The following is a 14,513-nucleotide window of genomic DNA, read 5'->3' as shown; positions in this document are numbered from 1 at the left end:
AAAAACGAATATCTTTTTAGAATATATTTAAAATTAAATATAAGAACTTTTGAAGATTGAAAATGTATTCACTATTGTCATTTTGATTTTATTTGGGGGCTTTGAGCAACTAAATCATAATGTAATAACTACAGAACTTCGAATTTTTGAGGAGAATATCGTTAATTTGATAGAAATATTAGTAACTAACCCTGTTCACAATTAACAGATTTCGACAACTCTGATTTGCTTCTGGGAACGATTGACAGCGCTCCTTGGCATTCTAAACCAATGAGCGAGCAGAGAGGGCGGGCACAGCCATACTGTAATCAATCCTCTGGTCGAAGGCGTGAGCGGGAAGTGCTGGCTGTACTGTGTGCTTACACGCGCAGAGTGAGGAGCACAAACTAACAGTTGTGCTGTCCTCCACTGAAAAGTTCCACAGGTGAATAAAAAGGACATGGGGGACAGATTTGTGGTAGTCCCTGTTGGCGGTGGAGGGACGGTCCCCGTACAGGGGGCTCACTTGGACGCGGTTGCCGCTGACCCGGGACTCGACACCGGCGGCGGCAGCAGCAGCAGCGCCGACACGGGGCAGGAAAAAGAGCCACTTGAAGACTCCGTGTTCGAACCCCTGGACCCCGGCGCTGCGGTGCCTATCCTGGAGTACAACAGGGAGCCTAACAAGTATGGTAGGTGTGCTACAGACAGGCGCAGACTCCGTGTCCCACTTCTTATCTCACCTATCCACCTTTTAGAGGATTAGCTGTCGTGTTTCTCCCGGGCAGTGATCTAATAAAACCGAAGCAGACCTGCGGAACCTGTTCATATTAACCACAACAATCAAAACGTTATTGGTTTGTATCCTGGTGCCTCATATAGAGATTTTACTGGCATTAAAAGTTCCGTCAGACAGTTTGGAAGATTAAAACGACATCTCTGCTCACCTAATTGAAGCGCACATGAAGCAGACTGTATTTGTTTAGGTCCATGCGAATTTCCTCTCAGTCTTTTATCTGGAATTTAGTTTTTGTTAATAAATGTAAAGTAAAATAATAATAAAATAATAATAATAATAATAATAATAATATACAAGGTTTTGGCGCCATTTGTTTTTAAAATAAAGGGCAGAAAATAAATGGTCCATGGACAATGGTCCAAATATAGTTTTAATTTCACATAGTGCCAGCGATTTCCCAAATGTTCTTGGTTCACAGTATGTGTCTCTGAGCTGAACCACAATTTGGCTGCAGGCTTTATTCTCAAGCTTTGTTCATGCAAACAAGGTGCATCTATAGCAACAGGTGGGTGCTTAGAAGGTGCTAGAAGAATTGCCTGGCACTTAATGTACTCTGAGTTTATTTGTGTCCATAAGGGTCATCCTGCTTATGGCTATTTCATATGTGGCAATAGCTTTATTGTCATGTCTGATGTGTTTGGTTTCTTTTTTGTACCTGTTCATTTGAAGGACCAAAGTGTTTTGGGGTAAACAATGTTTAGACACCAGGAAGGAAAGGTAAATTTTAGTCTTATTAATTAAATATGGATGAAAAAATAAGATAAATCTCACAGTGCTAGTGGTGGTTACTGGGTGTGTACTCATGATGAATCATGGTGACAGAGGAGACTTTTACTATTGACGAAATAAGTTTAAGTTTTGTTAGGTCCAACAAAAGTATCCCACAGGCTCAGAGCCAGTATAAGATGCTGGACAGGTGACAAGTTTCTGGTCCTGTTAAAGCCTCTGTTGATTTAGAGCAGTGATTGACAAGTACTCATGTGATTCATTGTATAGTAACCGTAGGATATGTGGAAAGATGGGTTCAACTTGTGTGAAAAAAATAACCTATAAAACAAAACAGATTTTACAGGCAAAAAGTTGCTTGCCTTGATTCCAACCGGAGACACAAATTCGCTTTAGGGTAGTGTCAGAAGGACCATCTGACATAAAACTGCCAAATCAAACACACAGAGCAACCTGCTGTGCAGCAAAAAGCAGTGAAAAGTAGCGTTCATATGTTTTGAAAAGAAAATCTAATCTTGTAGAAAAAGATGCATAAATTTTGAAACTAAACAAGCAGTTTTCATTAGTATCAGTTTTTGCTGATTCCAGATTTATTTCTAAGACCTATAACTGACAATGTATACCAGCAAAAACCAGTGCTTCTTCAATGCACTATACTATTTTTGTAATAAAATCAATTTATAAATTATTAATTACAGTTATTAATTACAATTTTACAATTTCCTCCAAACTGTAGGAAGTTAGAGGAGCTGCTTTTCCTTACGTTTTACCTCTCATCCGGTGAAAGAAGCTTCTCAGATGAGAGGTGAAACGTCTTCAAGCAACCTAAAGAAGTCCAGACGCTTTTCTTTCCAAGCTCCTTAGACTGCTTTTGCTTAAACAACTCAAAATAAAGTGCTCTGCTAGGGAGGTATAACTAATAATTGAATCTGAGTTGGCGTACACCTCACTTTAAGGCTTCTTTTGTCTGCTCCCTTATTACCAAGGGTTGACCACCGTGTTTGATTTGGTCCTTCCCGACATAGCCTCAAAGGGATCTCCTTCCCAGGATCCAACAGGAGTCTTAAAACGTACGTTTACCTGACATGCAGTGCTGATAAGAAGTATTTTCCCTCTTCCTACTGTCACACTTAAATGTTTCAGATCATCAAGCTAATTTTAATATTAGACAAAGATAACGCAAGTAAATACAAAATGCAGTTTTTAAATGATGATTTCATTTATCGAGGGGAAAAACGTCCCTATGTGCTCCTGTGTAAAAAAGAAATTAACCCATGAACTTATTAATAACTTGTTGTGCCACTCTTGGCATCAAGAGCTGCAGAAAAGCATTCGTAATAGCTGACGATGAGTCTTTCACATCACTGTGGAGGAATTTTGGCTCACTCGTCTTTGCAGAATTGTTTGAATTCAACTATGTCATAGGTTGATTCTTTAAGGTCATGCCAAAGAATCTCAATCAAACTGAGTCAGAACTCTGACTAGCCCACTCCAAAACCTTTATATTAATTTATTTTCATAAGCCATTTAGAGGTGGAACTTTGTCTTCACTCACAATGAGGAGCCTACATGTTAATGACATGTTTGTGCACGGCTGTGAGTGTGCGCATGTTTTTTGTGTTTTTTTTCTCACGCCTGCAGTCACAGAACCTGCTGAGTCTTTAGCAATGTTGGTAGAAACACTAAAATACTCATTTGTAGCTTGATTTTGAGCATAGAAATATTTTTTAAATCAAACAGGTTGTAGTTTTGTAGGAAAAAAACCTCACCTCACTGGAGCAGTAGGTGTTTTTAACTGACAGCCAGCACTGAGCTGCAAAGCCATGAAAATGTGTTCAACCCGATTACCTCTTCTATAATACGATGACAAGTTGGGACTTGGCTATTCTGCTTTAATGCATAGATGGTATTTCATTCAAATTCAGATTGTTTTGCTAAGTAGAAGATGATGGGTGTGTTTGTGCATGTGAGATATCATGCGAGGGTGCATTATTGGGGCTTGTTGCACTTTCAAAAATTTTAATCTCCCAAAAATTTGTAACATGACTCCGGAGAACAACCAAAGAGCATTTGCCGCCTCTGTGGGCACATGCAACTGGGCGGGCAAAGAATGTGGCTGTCAAATGATGTCATAAGTTACATGCCGCTCCAATGAATATGCTGCTATAAAATCTGAGGATGTTTTTTGTTTGTTTTTTCTTTTTTTGCGGTGGGGGTTGTAAAAATACCTACTTCATTAATATCACTGGCTGGAAATTGTGACGGGAATAGTAATGAAAAAGTCTTGTACTTGCATTTTAATTGATTTGAATGCCTTTAACCCTTCGTTGAAAAAGATCCACACTGACCGAACAGATTTATTTTGTAATTTTGGCTGCGAAATTCTCTCCAGCCAAATATAGTTGAGGAGTTATGCTAATGTGAAGCGCACATGGAAAAATCTAGGCCCTGTAAATTCTTTGTGCTTGTTTTGTCTCTATCACAAATACTTACGGGGTTGCAGCCATGTGAAGAGTGCTTGCACAATGGGCCCAGTGATGGTTTTAAAAAGAGAAAAAGTGGACAAACCTACGCCAGAAACTTGCTGAGATGGATTATAGATATTAACGACCCTCTGTATAATGAAGACTCTACTTTAGGAGTTATTTATCACTGAAGCATCTTATTAGGTACTGACTTCAGTTCGATTTCAATTTCCGCACTTCATTCATCTGTGACACTCGGTTTACTGCAATCAGTGGAAAGTTGTTTGTTTTGGTATAATCTGTTTACAGATCTATAGGGGCCTCTGTTTAATTGAATTCCCTATGATAAAGTTAGCGGTAGCAGATAATAGATTTAATTATGTTTACATGATCAATGGTTAGCCATTTTCCACTAAAGAGGCACTGCACAGATAAACTTGTATGTATCAGCATGCTCAATGGGAAGGTTCCTCTTTTAGTTACATACCACACAGTAAAACAGAGACCAGATGCAGGCTCTGAATAAAGCTGACTGCATATTACAAGTTGTGACTTTTAATTTGTTAATAAAGGAGGCTTTATTTGATGGTGGAATGTACTTTTCCAAAGGTCAAACGCAATTTGAACACATTTGACAGTTTAGTGGAACTGGAGCACTGTGTTTTCCACGACTCAAGGTTGCAAAACAATGTTAAGTAAAGTCTCTTGTAAAGAGGAAGCAGCGGTTATGAAGAAATATAAATGATGGCAAAAAACCGTTTTGTTGTGTGAATGATAGTGTCTATGTGTTACACTGCCTTGGGCTCCTCTTAAAACACTTTAGTCTAAAAATGCACTTGTGACTTGGTCGTTGTTCAGATTTTAGGCCGTGCGAGAGTGGGAAAAGGCCATAGTGACTGCTAATGACATTAAGCAGTTTGTGGGTGTGACCTCACGGCTTGCCTCAGATGCTGAGGATGATTAAGATTGTGTTTGGATTTATGAGAGATTAACCAGGCATTGAAATATAAATGAGGTTCTAGAGTCTTCAGAAGGTGTCAGATTCACATCAGGCTGAGAGACTGTTAAGCTCTCATCTCTGTGATTGTTTCTGCTGCCTGAGATTCTTTATGGAGAATCAGCAAAAGTAATCTGCATGAATTTGTTAGCTGGTTATGATTTTTTTAAGGTCCAATCTCAGAAGCTACCCCTATAATATCAGATATAAGTAAGTAAGTTAATGTCTCATTAAGTGCACCAAATGTTAAATTGAAAAAATAACATTATTTATATAACATTAATAATATTCCTGTTGTGATTTGCTTTTATATTTATTCACCTTTGTAACATTTACCCACTCTGCACTTTACTTTGAGCCAAGTTACATGACACAATATCAAAGTTGGGGAAAAATAAACAGTGAAAGCATTTAAAGGGAAACAAATTATTAAATTTAAAACGAATGACGTTTAAAAAATAAAAAATATCTAGATGTGAGATAGAAATTAAATACCACTCTAGACACACTTTGCATTTGTTTTTAAATCTTTTGTGGTGTATTTAAAAGAATGTGAAAATATTTACTACTCAGTTATTTATTTCATTTTTGACAGTTTCAGTCTTACTCATTTTACATGCTGTTTGGATCTCTGCGACGCAGCTATCTCCACAGTGTTTATCCAGACTCTTCGCTCACGTTGCCTTTTATCCCATCGGTGAGTGGACTACGTGACTTTCATGGATCAAACCCACAGTTTCTCCATCCCCTGAAATGGGCTGCGTCTGTGGCTGCTCTGTTCTCCACCTCACTAAGCATGACTTTATACAAGCCAGAAATCTGGATTTTTTTTTATTCCTGACTGAGACTTGGCAGCAGTCCGCATACCACACATCCCTTATTGAACTTTGTCCGAGGGGGTACTCTTTTATCAGCCAGCCTCGGATGCTGGGTTGTAGAGGAGGTCTTGCTGTTGTGTTTTCAAATCGGTTTTCATGTTGTTTGTTTAAAATTGGATAGTTTTTATCGCTTGAGCTGCGGGGGAAAGGATCCTTTTTATTGTGCTGTAGTGTACCGTCCACCTGGTCCAAACAGCACATTCTTAAAGGAATTTAGTAACTGTTTATCATACACCCTGAAACTGTCTAGACTGGTCGTATTTGGGGATTTTAACGTGCACATTGATGATGACTCTGAGCTCTTTGCTAGGAGCTTTATGAGTGTCATAGACATTTTTAATTTATCCAGCATGTGTCTGGCCCTACTCACGCCAAAGGGCACACTTTGGACCTCGGTTTTACTTTGGATCTGAATGTTGATTCTGTTTGTTCTGAGGACATTTTTATTTCTAACCACCACTGTTATTTTTCATTGATCTGTAACTGTGACACAGTTTTCAGCCCCCCATTCCATGAGGTCTGCCTCCTCTGCAGGCATGCTTTCTGAGGATTTTAATTTGTTTTTCTCCCCTTAAAATGATGTAGATATCTTAACAGATCATTTTAATTAACATTACCTTTCTATATTAGACTATATCTGTTGTTTTAAATAGAGATGGGTGCCAGTTTTACAGTCATCACCATAGATAAATTATGATATATGCCATTTTTCTGCATGATAAAACGTTCCTGCAGAAAAATGGAACATCTGTGGAGGAAAACCCATTTAAAAAGGCACTTATTACACCTAAAGGATCTTTTAGTTCCTTTAATAACTCAGTGAAGTAAGCAAGGGTTGCATATTTTTCTAACCTGGTGTTAAATAGCAGTTGTTATTCAACATTGTTAGTGGCATCATTACTCCTGCTCCACCTACTATGTCCTGAAATGAGGACTGTCAGCGTTTTCTTTCCTTTTTTTGTTAATAAGGTCAGAAATGTAAGAAATAATATCTCTTCTTCAGCATCTGTGTTGTTGTTGTTGTTCCCACACCAGCTCGGCCTGTTATCTTACAATAGACAGCTTTGCACCAGTAACTTTACGTGAGCTGGCGAAGCTTATTGGTACGATGAAAGCCTGTTTGTGCTCTCTGGACATTTTTGTACCTTGTACCTTTAAGGACATCTATTATCCCTGCTATGCAGATGATATTCAGCTGTACACCTCGTTTCACCCAAGTTCCTAGACACTATTAAACGGTGGATGGCAGACATTTTTCTTTAATTAAATCAAGAATAAATGGAAATAATTGTGTTTGCACCAGAAAGGAGATGCTTGGACATCTTGGTTCTTTGGCAAAATCCTCTGTTAGGAACTCTGGCATAACCTTTGATTCTGGTTTTACTTTGGATGCACATGTCAAGTTTCTGGTTCATCATTTGAGAAGTACTGCCAAACTAAGCTCCGTTGTGTCACGTGCTGAACTGGAAATGATTATTCATGCTTTTGTTTCTTCATGATTGGATTACTGCAATGCACTATAAATTTGTCTTGGAAAAACATCCCAGAACAGTTCCAAGTTCTTCAAAATGCTACTGCCAGGCTTCTGACAAAATCCCCCAAAATGTGACTCATATCTTAATGCAGCTACACTGGCTTTCGGTTCATTTCAAAGTACAATTTGAGAGTATTTTGCTGACTTGGACAGCTTTTCAATGACAGGCAACATACATTATCATCAAGATAAGGAACTTCTTCGATTACGCTGTTAAGTGCCAGGAGGATTGGTGTGATTTATAAATCGAGGAAACCAAACAACCTCTACCTAAGCAGATGGCACTACACAGAAGAGCTACCTCGTCAGGGCAGGACTCCGCAGTCTGTTTACACTTACAGGCCAGTCGACACTCTTTCAATGATGATGATGTACACATCCAGGACAAGGAGGAATGCTGGTTTGAGCGCGGAGTCAAGGAGGCCATTTACGTGAAAGCGAGGAGGGGGCCTCAGGCTACATCTTTCACCATCTTACAGTGCTGTGATTGCAGCCATTCCCCAACTCTCTGTGAATGGTACTCATGACCATTGATCAATGGTCCCTTATTAGTGGTCAAGACAATTTTCTTATTAATGATCCAGAAAATGTTTCACCAGTGGTGCTAGTTTCAGTCATTATGCAAATGTACTGTTCATAAGGCTGGAAACCTGCAGTCAGCTGAGACTGAAGAAGTCACTTGCAGATTAGTGACAAAACATTTCTCCCGCTGAAAATGCTACTTCCAGATGATTTAACTTTTTGGGAAAAACATTTATGTATTTTTTAGGTGGAGGGTTTGTATATTACAGCTACAGCTAATAATTACATTGTGTGTAGAGAATGAGTGGGACAGAACTGGTAAATGAACGTCCTCAGAATGTCATTCCAGAGGCTCACTTGCTCTCTCTCTCTCTCTCTCTGTGGGTGTGTGTTCATGTTCAAGAAGGCATGCACCTTTGGTGTCATGTGCTGCCCTCATCTTTATTTGGAACCCAGCAGTCAGCACCAACTGGGCCCTGGCATCCACTATATCTGCTCCTGCTCTTGTGTGGCCTTGTTCAGTCTCACATATTTGTTCTACTTGCTCCCTATTTACACTGCTGTTTACACGCAACACTCACAGGGCGATGTATGTGTCTGAGGTGGGGGTGGGGGTTACATCGGTCAGACAGAGGGTGTTTCAGAAGACTCTCTCCTTTGGGTCACAGTTTAGCTCAATCTTTACATTTTTATCAGGTAATTTTATTTTGAATTGGGCATTTGTCCTCAGGTCATTATCTACATTATCATAACACTTTACAGTGCAGTTACCACCAAAGCAATAATGGAATCTTACTTGTGCAGTTAGTAAATTTGGATGAGTGGTCAATGGGGTCTATCGGTGTCATTTTCAGGTGCAAATCTATTCCAAACTACAAGGCACAAAGGGTCTTATAGAAACAAAAAAAATGTGACAAACTTAAAAAAAATACTATAAATTCCTGCTCTGACATCACTGCAAGTTTGACCGTTTTTACTAACTAGGGTTTCTCTTTTGTTTTTGTTTTTCATCTGTTACAAAATTGAAGTTAAAGATAACTTAACACGGGTGTTTCTTTTCTATGTCAGTAGGTTGTAGCAATAGTTGTTTTAGCATGGGATGGTATGATATACTATCATACTTTTTTACATGCACAGCTGTGGTTAAAAATTTACATACAGTCATCACAGGCATGAAAAAAAACAGTGTATATCTACAGGTTCAGTATATTTTCACCTGTTATTTCAGAGTTTTGATAGACAAAGTATTTACTGTACTTGTATGTAGACACACATAACCACATAAAAAAAGTCCACCCTGTCCCTTTTTAAAAGCACCCTGTTAAGCAGCAGTGCCAGAGGGGGCGGTAGTGGGGTCATTACCCTTGCCCTGGCAAACCCACGCCATAGGACAATGAGTGACGTTACATGTTGCAGTGTCCCTTCAACTTGTGATTTCTTGATTTTTGTAAGCCAGCACATAGCGTAGCCGAGTCTAAGACACAAGTTAACTATTGTGAAAAAGAAAGTAAGAAACTCAGCAATTTCTTTGCTTCCAGTTTTGACTCCTTCTCCTCCTGTACCAGTGCTGGTGTGGAGGTTCTGTCTGAGTGGGGACACCCATCATTCAGGAGAATATTGCAGGGGCTATCCAAGGCCTAGACACTGGCAGAAATGGTCCGGAGCAAAAATGACCAATGTGGGGTCCTAACCAGAGTCCCAATCACTGTAGTATGGAATTCTGACTCATGAGCATTATGTGTGATGTGGTACATGTTTCATGCTGGATGCCCTTCATCAAGCAATCCTCCTTGTTTTAATTTTTTAAATTTATTTTTTGGAGGGGGGGCTTGGGGCCAGCACTAGGAAAGAGGAAAGATAGCTCCTCATATTTTGTGACTTACACCAAAATCTAGATTAAGAAGTCACTAAATGTGCATAGTATCTCTTAGGCAATGCACCAAACTGAAAATGGAAGTAAGCAAGTGAAACTTTACCAGTCACCTCCAAAGCACTGCTCATACCAGTGCAGTTTGTTTTATTTTAACACACGATGAAAGTGGTCTGGTTAATAATGCTAACAGTCTTTCAGCACCAGAAAACCACTGCTGCTGAACAGATGTGATGGGAAAAACTACATCATGTGTTTTCCCCTAGACATTCTCTACATTTGGGGTTGATAGTCAGGGGTTTTTCCACCTCTTGTATGTGTAAAACTAAGTAAGGCATTTACTGTGAGTCATTTTGGCCTTTTTGCCTTTCCTATCACGGTAAATATTGTTGTAGAGCAACATGAAGCCAAATGAGGCCCCTAGAAAGCAAAATACATGTTTAAAATTATGTCCAGAGAGAGTGAAGACATAAGATGATGACACTTAAACATATTAGCATTATCCCATCCAGTGAAATCATCCAAAATAAAGAAAATAACAACTTTTAAAATGACCAAATATGTTTATTCAACAATAATATTAAAACAAACCCAATACAAATACTGCTTTATTTACTGAATAGAGCAGTTGATAAAACTTCAAAACAGAAGAGCTTTGTTTCCATAAAAAGCTGTGTTAAATTTCTGTTTGTGCTATTGTGTCTACCTTGGGTATATGTAAGGAGAAAATGCAGCTGGGCACAGTCAGTACAGTTACTTGGTTATGGCATCAGTGGATATCAGATGTCAGAAATGTGTAGAGAGAGACATTGCGTGAGTATCATGTTCCGCCTGTCTCTGAATTAGGAGTCCTATTATAACCTCCTTAACCGTCAAAGGAGCTTGCAAAGAAAAGCGTCTGGACTTCTTTAAGTTGCTTGAAGACGTTTCACCTCTCATCCAAGAAGCTTCTTCAGTTCTAAGGTCAAATGGTGGGGTGAGCTCATTGTGAGCAGTCCATCTGCATCTAAAGGATAAAGGTCACTCTTTCGAGGATGCCAATGTTCACATTTTGGACAGAGAGGACAGATGGTTTGAAAGAGGAGTGAAAGAAGCCATCTACCGGTATGTCCACTGTGAGCGACCATCTTTGAACAGAGGCGGTGGTTTAAGACACCAACTCTCTGCCATCTATAATCCAGTTTTGAGATCCCTCCCCAGACGCCTTAACGGCCACTCACATCCTGGGCCATCTGACCTCAGGAAATCGCATGATAAAGTGGGGCCAGGTTTCACAATGAGCTCACCCGAAACCCTGGCTGATTGGGACCCACACCCGTTTTCACACCTTGGCTCAGGCGATTAGAAGATCATCAGGGGGTCCTTTTGTCCCTCTTTGGGGGGATATTCCCACTGGGTTTAAATCTGGGACTCTCCGCCATTTGACCTTAGAACTGAAGAAGCTTCTCGGATGAGAGGTGAAACGTCTTCAAGCAACTTAAAGAAGTCCAGACACTTTTCTTTGCAAGCTCCTTTGACTACGATGACCTGGATGACTGAGAACCCTCACAGACAACCTCCTTAACCCCACCCCAGCCTAAATGACTACAGTCCTGTAAAACTCCAGGGATGAGACTGATGCAGTGCAAGCTTCAATCCTTCCAAACTCTCTCATGACATGGGCTGAGCTGTCTGCTGAAAAAAGGAACTGAGATAGCAAAAAACTTGAGTCAACTTCTGTTTTTGCTGATCTTACTCATTGCCCCAAGACAGGTTTTTTTTCTTTCTTCTTTTTTTTTTGGTTATGTTTTCTGTTCTTATTATGTTATGTTGGGGTGGCTGTAGCTCAGGTGGCAGAGCAGGTCAGCTACTAACCAGAAGATTGGTGGTTTGGCTGCTCCAGTCTGCATGCAAAATATCCTTGGGCAAGATACTAACCCCATATTGCTCTCCGATGCACCCATCGAAGTGTGAATGTGTATGAATTTTAGATAGAGCGCTTAGAATAAGTGCTTGTGTGAATGGGTGTGATTGGTTGAATTAGATATATAAAGTACTTTAAGTGCTCAGACAGAGTAGAAAAGCGCTATATAAAAACCTGTCCATGTTGTTTGAATTTTTGTCAGACTCACAAATGCAGACACATACAATCTGATTATTAACACACTTGTATGGAGATGCTTTTGTTGTAAACATGTAAAGTACAGAATTGGATAAAATTAAGCAAAATTTCTCAAAATAAAAACAGTTTTCAGATCACACAGTTACAAAGTCCTTCACAGTTTGAAACGATACATACACATACAATACATAACCAGGGCTGCACATAAGCACATAAGCATTCGCTGTCAAAATAAAAGACGCGCACGGGATAAGAAGTTGGAACACGCGTTTGCGTACATAAGATGTTCCCGGAAATTCTGAGAATACGCACTTCTTTTGCGCGTAATTGCTTACGAAGCTTGCTTCTTGCTTCTTCGACATCTTTAAGAGTTTTGAACAAATGTCTGTACTCCTCCAGAACACTTATGTGCAGCCCTGAATATAATAGTATCCCTTGAGTTAATAAGTTCATTCAAAACTTTTACAAGTGTACAGGGAGTGCAGAATTATTAGGCAAGTTGTATTTTTGAGGAATAATTTTATTATTGAACAACAACCATGTTCTCAATGAACCCAAAAAACTCATTAATATCAAAGCTGAATGTTTTTGGAAGTAGTTTTTAGTTTGTTTTTAGTTTTAGCTATATATCTGTGTGTGCAGGTGACTATTACTGTGCATAATTATTAGGCAACTTAACAAAAAACAATATATACCCATTTCAATTATTTATTTTTACCAGTGAAACCAATATAACATCTCCACATTCACAAATATACATTTCTGACATTCAAAAACAAAACAAAAACAAATCAGCGACCAATATAGCCACCTTTCTTTGCAAGGACACTCAAAAGCCTGCCATCCATGGATTCTGTCAGTGTTTTGATCTGTTCACCATCAACATTGCGTGCAGCAGCAACCACAGCCACTGACACTGTTCAGAGAGGTGTACTGTTTTCCCTCCTTGTAAATCTCACATTTGATGATGGACCAGAGGTTCTCAATGGGGTTCAGATCAGGTGAACAAGGTGGCCATGTCATTAGTTTTTCTTCTTTTATACCCTTTCTTGCCAGCCACGCTGTGGAGTACTTGGACGCGTGTGATGGAGCATTGTCCTGCATGAAAATCATGTTTTTCTTGAAGGATGCAGACTTCTTCCTGTACCACTGCTTGAAGAAGGTGTCTTCCAGAAACTGGCAGTAGGACTGGGAGTTGAGCTTGACTCCATCCTCAACCCGAAAAGGCCCCACAAGCTCATCTTTGATGATACCAGCCCAAACCAGTACTCCACCTCCACCTTGCTGGCGTCTGAGTCGGACTGGCGCTCTCTGCCCTTTACCAATCCAGCCACGGGCCCATCCATCTGGCCCATCAAGACTCACTCTCATTTCATCAGTCCATAAAACCTTAGAAAAACCAGTCTTGAGATATTTCTTGGCCCAGTCTTGACGTTTCAGCTTGTGTGTCTTGTTCAGTGGTGGTCGTCTTTCAGCCTTTCTTACCTTGGCCATGTCTCTGAGTATTGCACACCTTGTGCTTTTGGGCACTCCAGTGATGTTGCAGCTCTGAAATATGGCCAAACTGGTGGCAAGTGGCATCTTGGCAGCTGCACGCTTGACTTTTCTCAGTTCATGGGCAGTTATTTTGCGCCTTGGTTTTTCCACACGCTTCTTGCGACCCTGTTGACTATTTTGAATGAAACGCTTGATTGTTCGATGATCACGCTTCAGAAGCTTTGCAATTTTGAGACTGCTGCATCCCTCTGCAAGATATCTCACTATTTCTGACTTTTCTGAGCCTGTCAAGTCCTTCTTTTGACCCATTTTGCCAAAGGAAAGGACGCTGCCTAATAATTATGCACACCTGATATAGGGTGTTGATGTCATTAGACCACACCCCTTCTCATTACAGAGATGCATATCACCTAATATGCTTAATTGGTAGTAGGCTTTCGAGCCTATACAGCTTGGAGTAAGACAACATGCATGAAGAGGATGATGTGGACAAAATACTCATTTGCCTAATAATTCTGCACTCCCTGTAAATTGTTTGCTATTCTGTCCCTTGAAATAAGATTTAAACACTTTTAGTCTGGAGCTGCTGGGAAAAACAGCTTTTTTCCCCTGCACCTGTTGGAGTGAGGTTAGGCTTTTTATTAAAAGGCTGCACTACAGTGTGTTTATGAGAAAGTGTGGATCATTATATATCTGGGATGTCTTGATTGAGTATTCATTTTGAGGTCATGACACCATTTCAGTTGCAGTCCTGTCCAGCGTTAGTGTTGACGATCATTCCCCAAAGCAGTCAAATGAGTGGACTGTTATTGAATTGGGTGAAGGCCAGATACTAACTGCTGCACTGTCATTCTCCTAGCTGCAGTTTTAAATTCAGTGTTTTCTCAACTATTGTAAGGCATTCCTGTCCTGAAGTAGCAAAGCAGCCCCGAACCACGATGCTCCCTCCACTGTGCTTCACAATTGGGATGAGATTTTGACTCTTTCAAGTGTAATGTACATTTAGATATTCACTGACTGCAATTTTCTTGTGCAATATTTGGCCCATACAAGCACATACAAACAAATATCAACTGTTTTTTAAAAATGCTAAATATTAGTTTAATAATTAAAATAAATTATTAATTTCCCCCAAATTTGAAGTA

General features: G+C 39.8%; 1 protein-coding gene across 3 annotated transcripts in view; it reads left to right on the top strand.

Moving 5' to 3' along the window:
• Positions 1 to 324: 324 nt before the first annotated feature.
• The window catches only part of slc12a7b (solute carrier family 12 member 7b), an 83,218-nt gene continuing 69,029 nt past the window's right edge, over positions 325 to 14,513 (top strand). For all 3 annotated transcript variants that reach the window (XM_080865041.1, XM_080865040.1, XM_080865039.1), the window contains exon 1: positions 325 to 671. In XM_080865041.1, coding sequence (XP_080721167.1) covers positions 440 to 671 — 232 coding nt within the window. In that variant the 5' untranslated portion in view covers positions 325 to 439. The remainder of the gene's footprint in view (positions 672 to 14,513) is intronic.

Source organism: Rhamphochromis sp. 'chilingali' (genome assembly GCF_963969265.1).
Source record: "Rhamphochromis sp. 'chilingali' genome assembly, chromosome: 18".
In the NCBI taxonomy this organism is placed as follows: domain Eukaryota; kingdom Metazoa; phylum Chordata; class Actinopteri; order Cichliformes; family Cichlidae; genus Rhamphochromis; species Rhamphochromis sp. 'chilingali'.
This window is presented reverse-complemented; position numbering and strand designations above follow the sequence as displayed.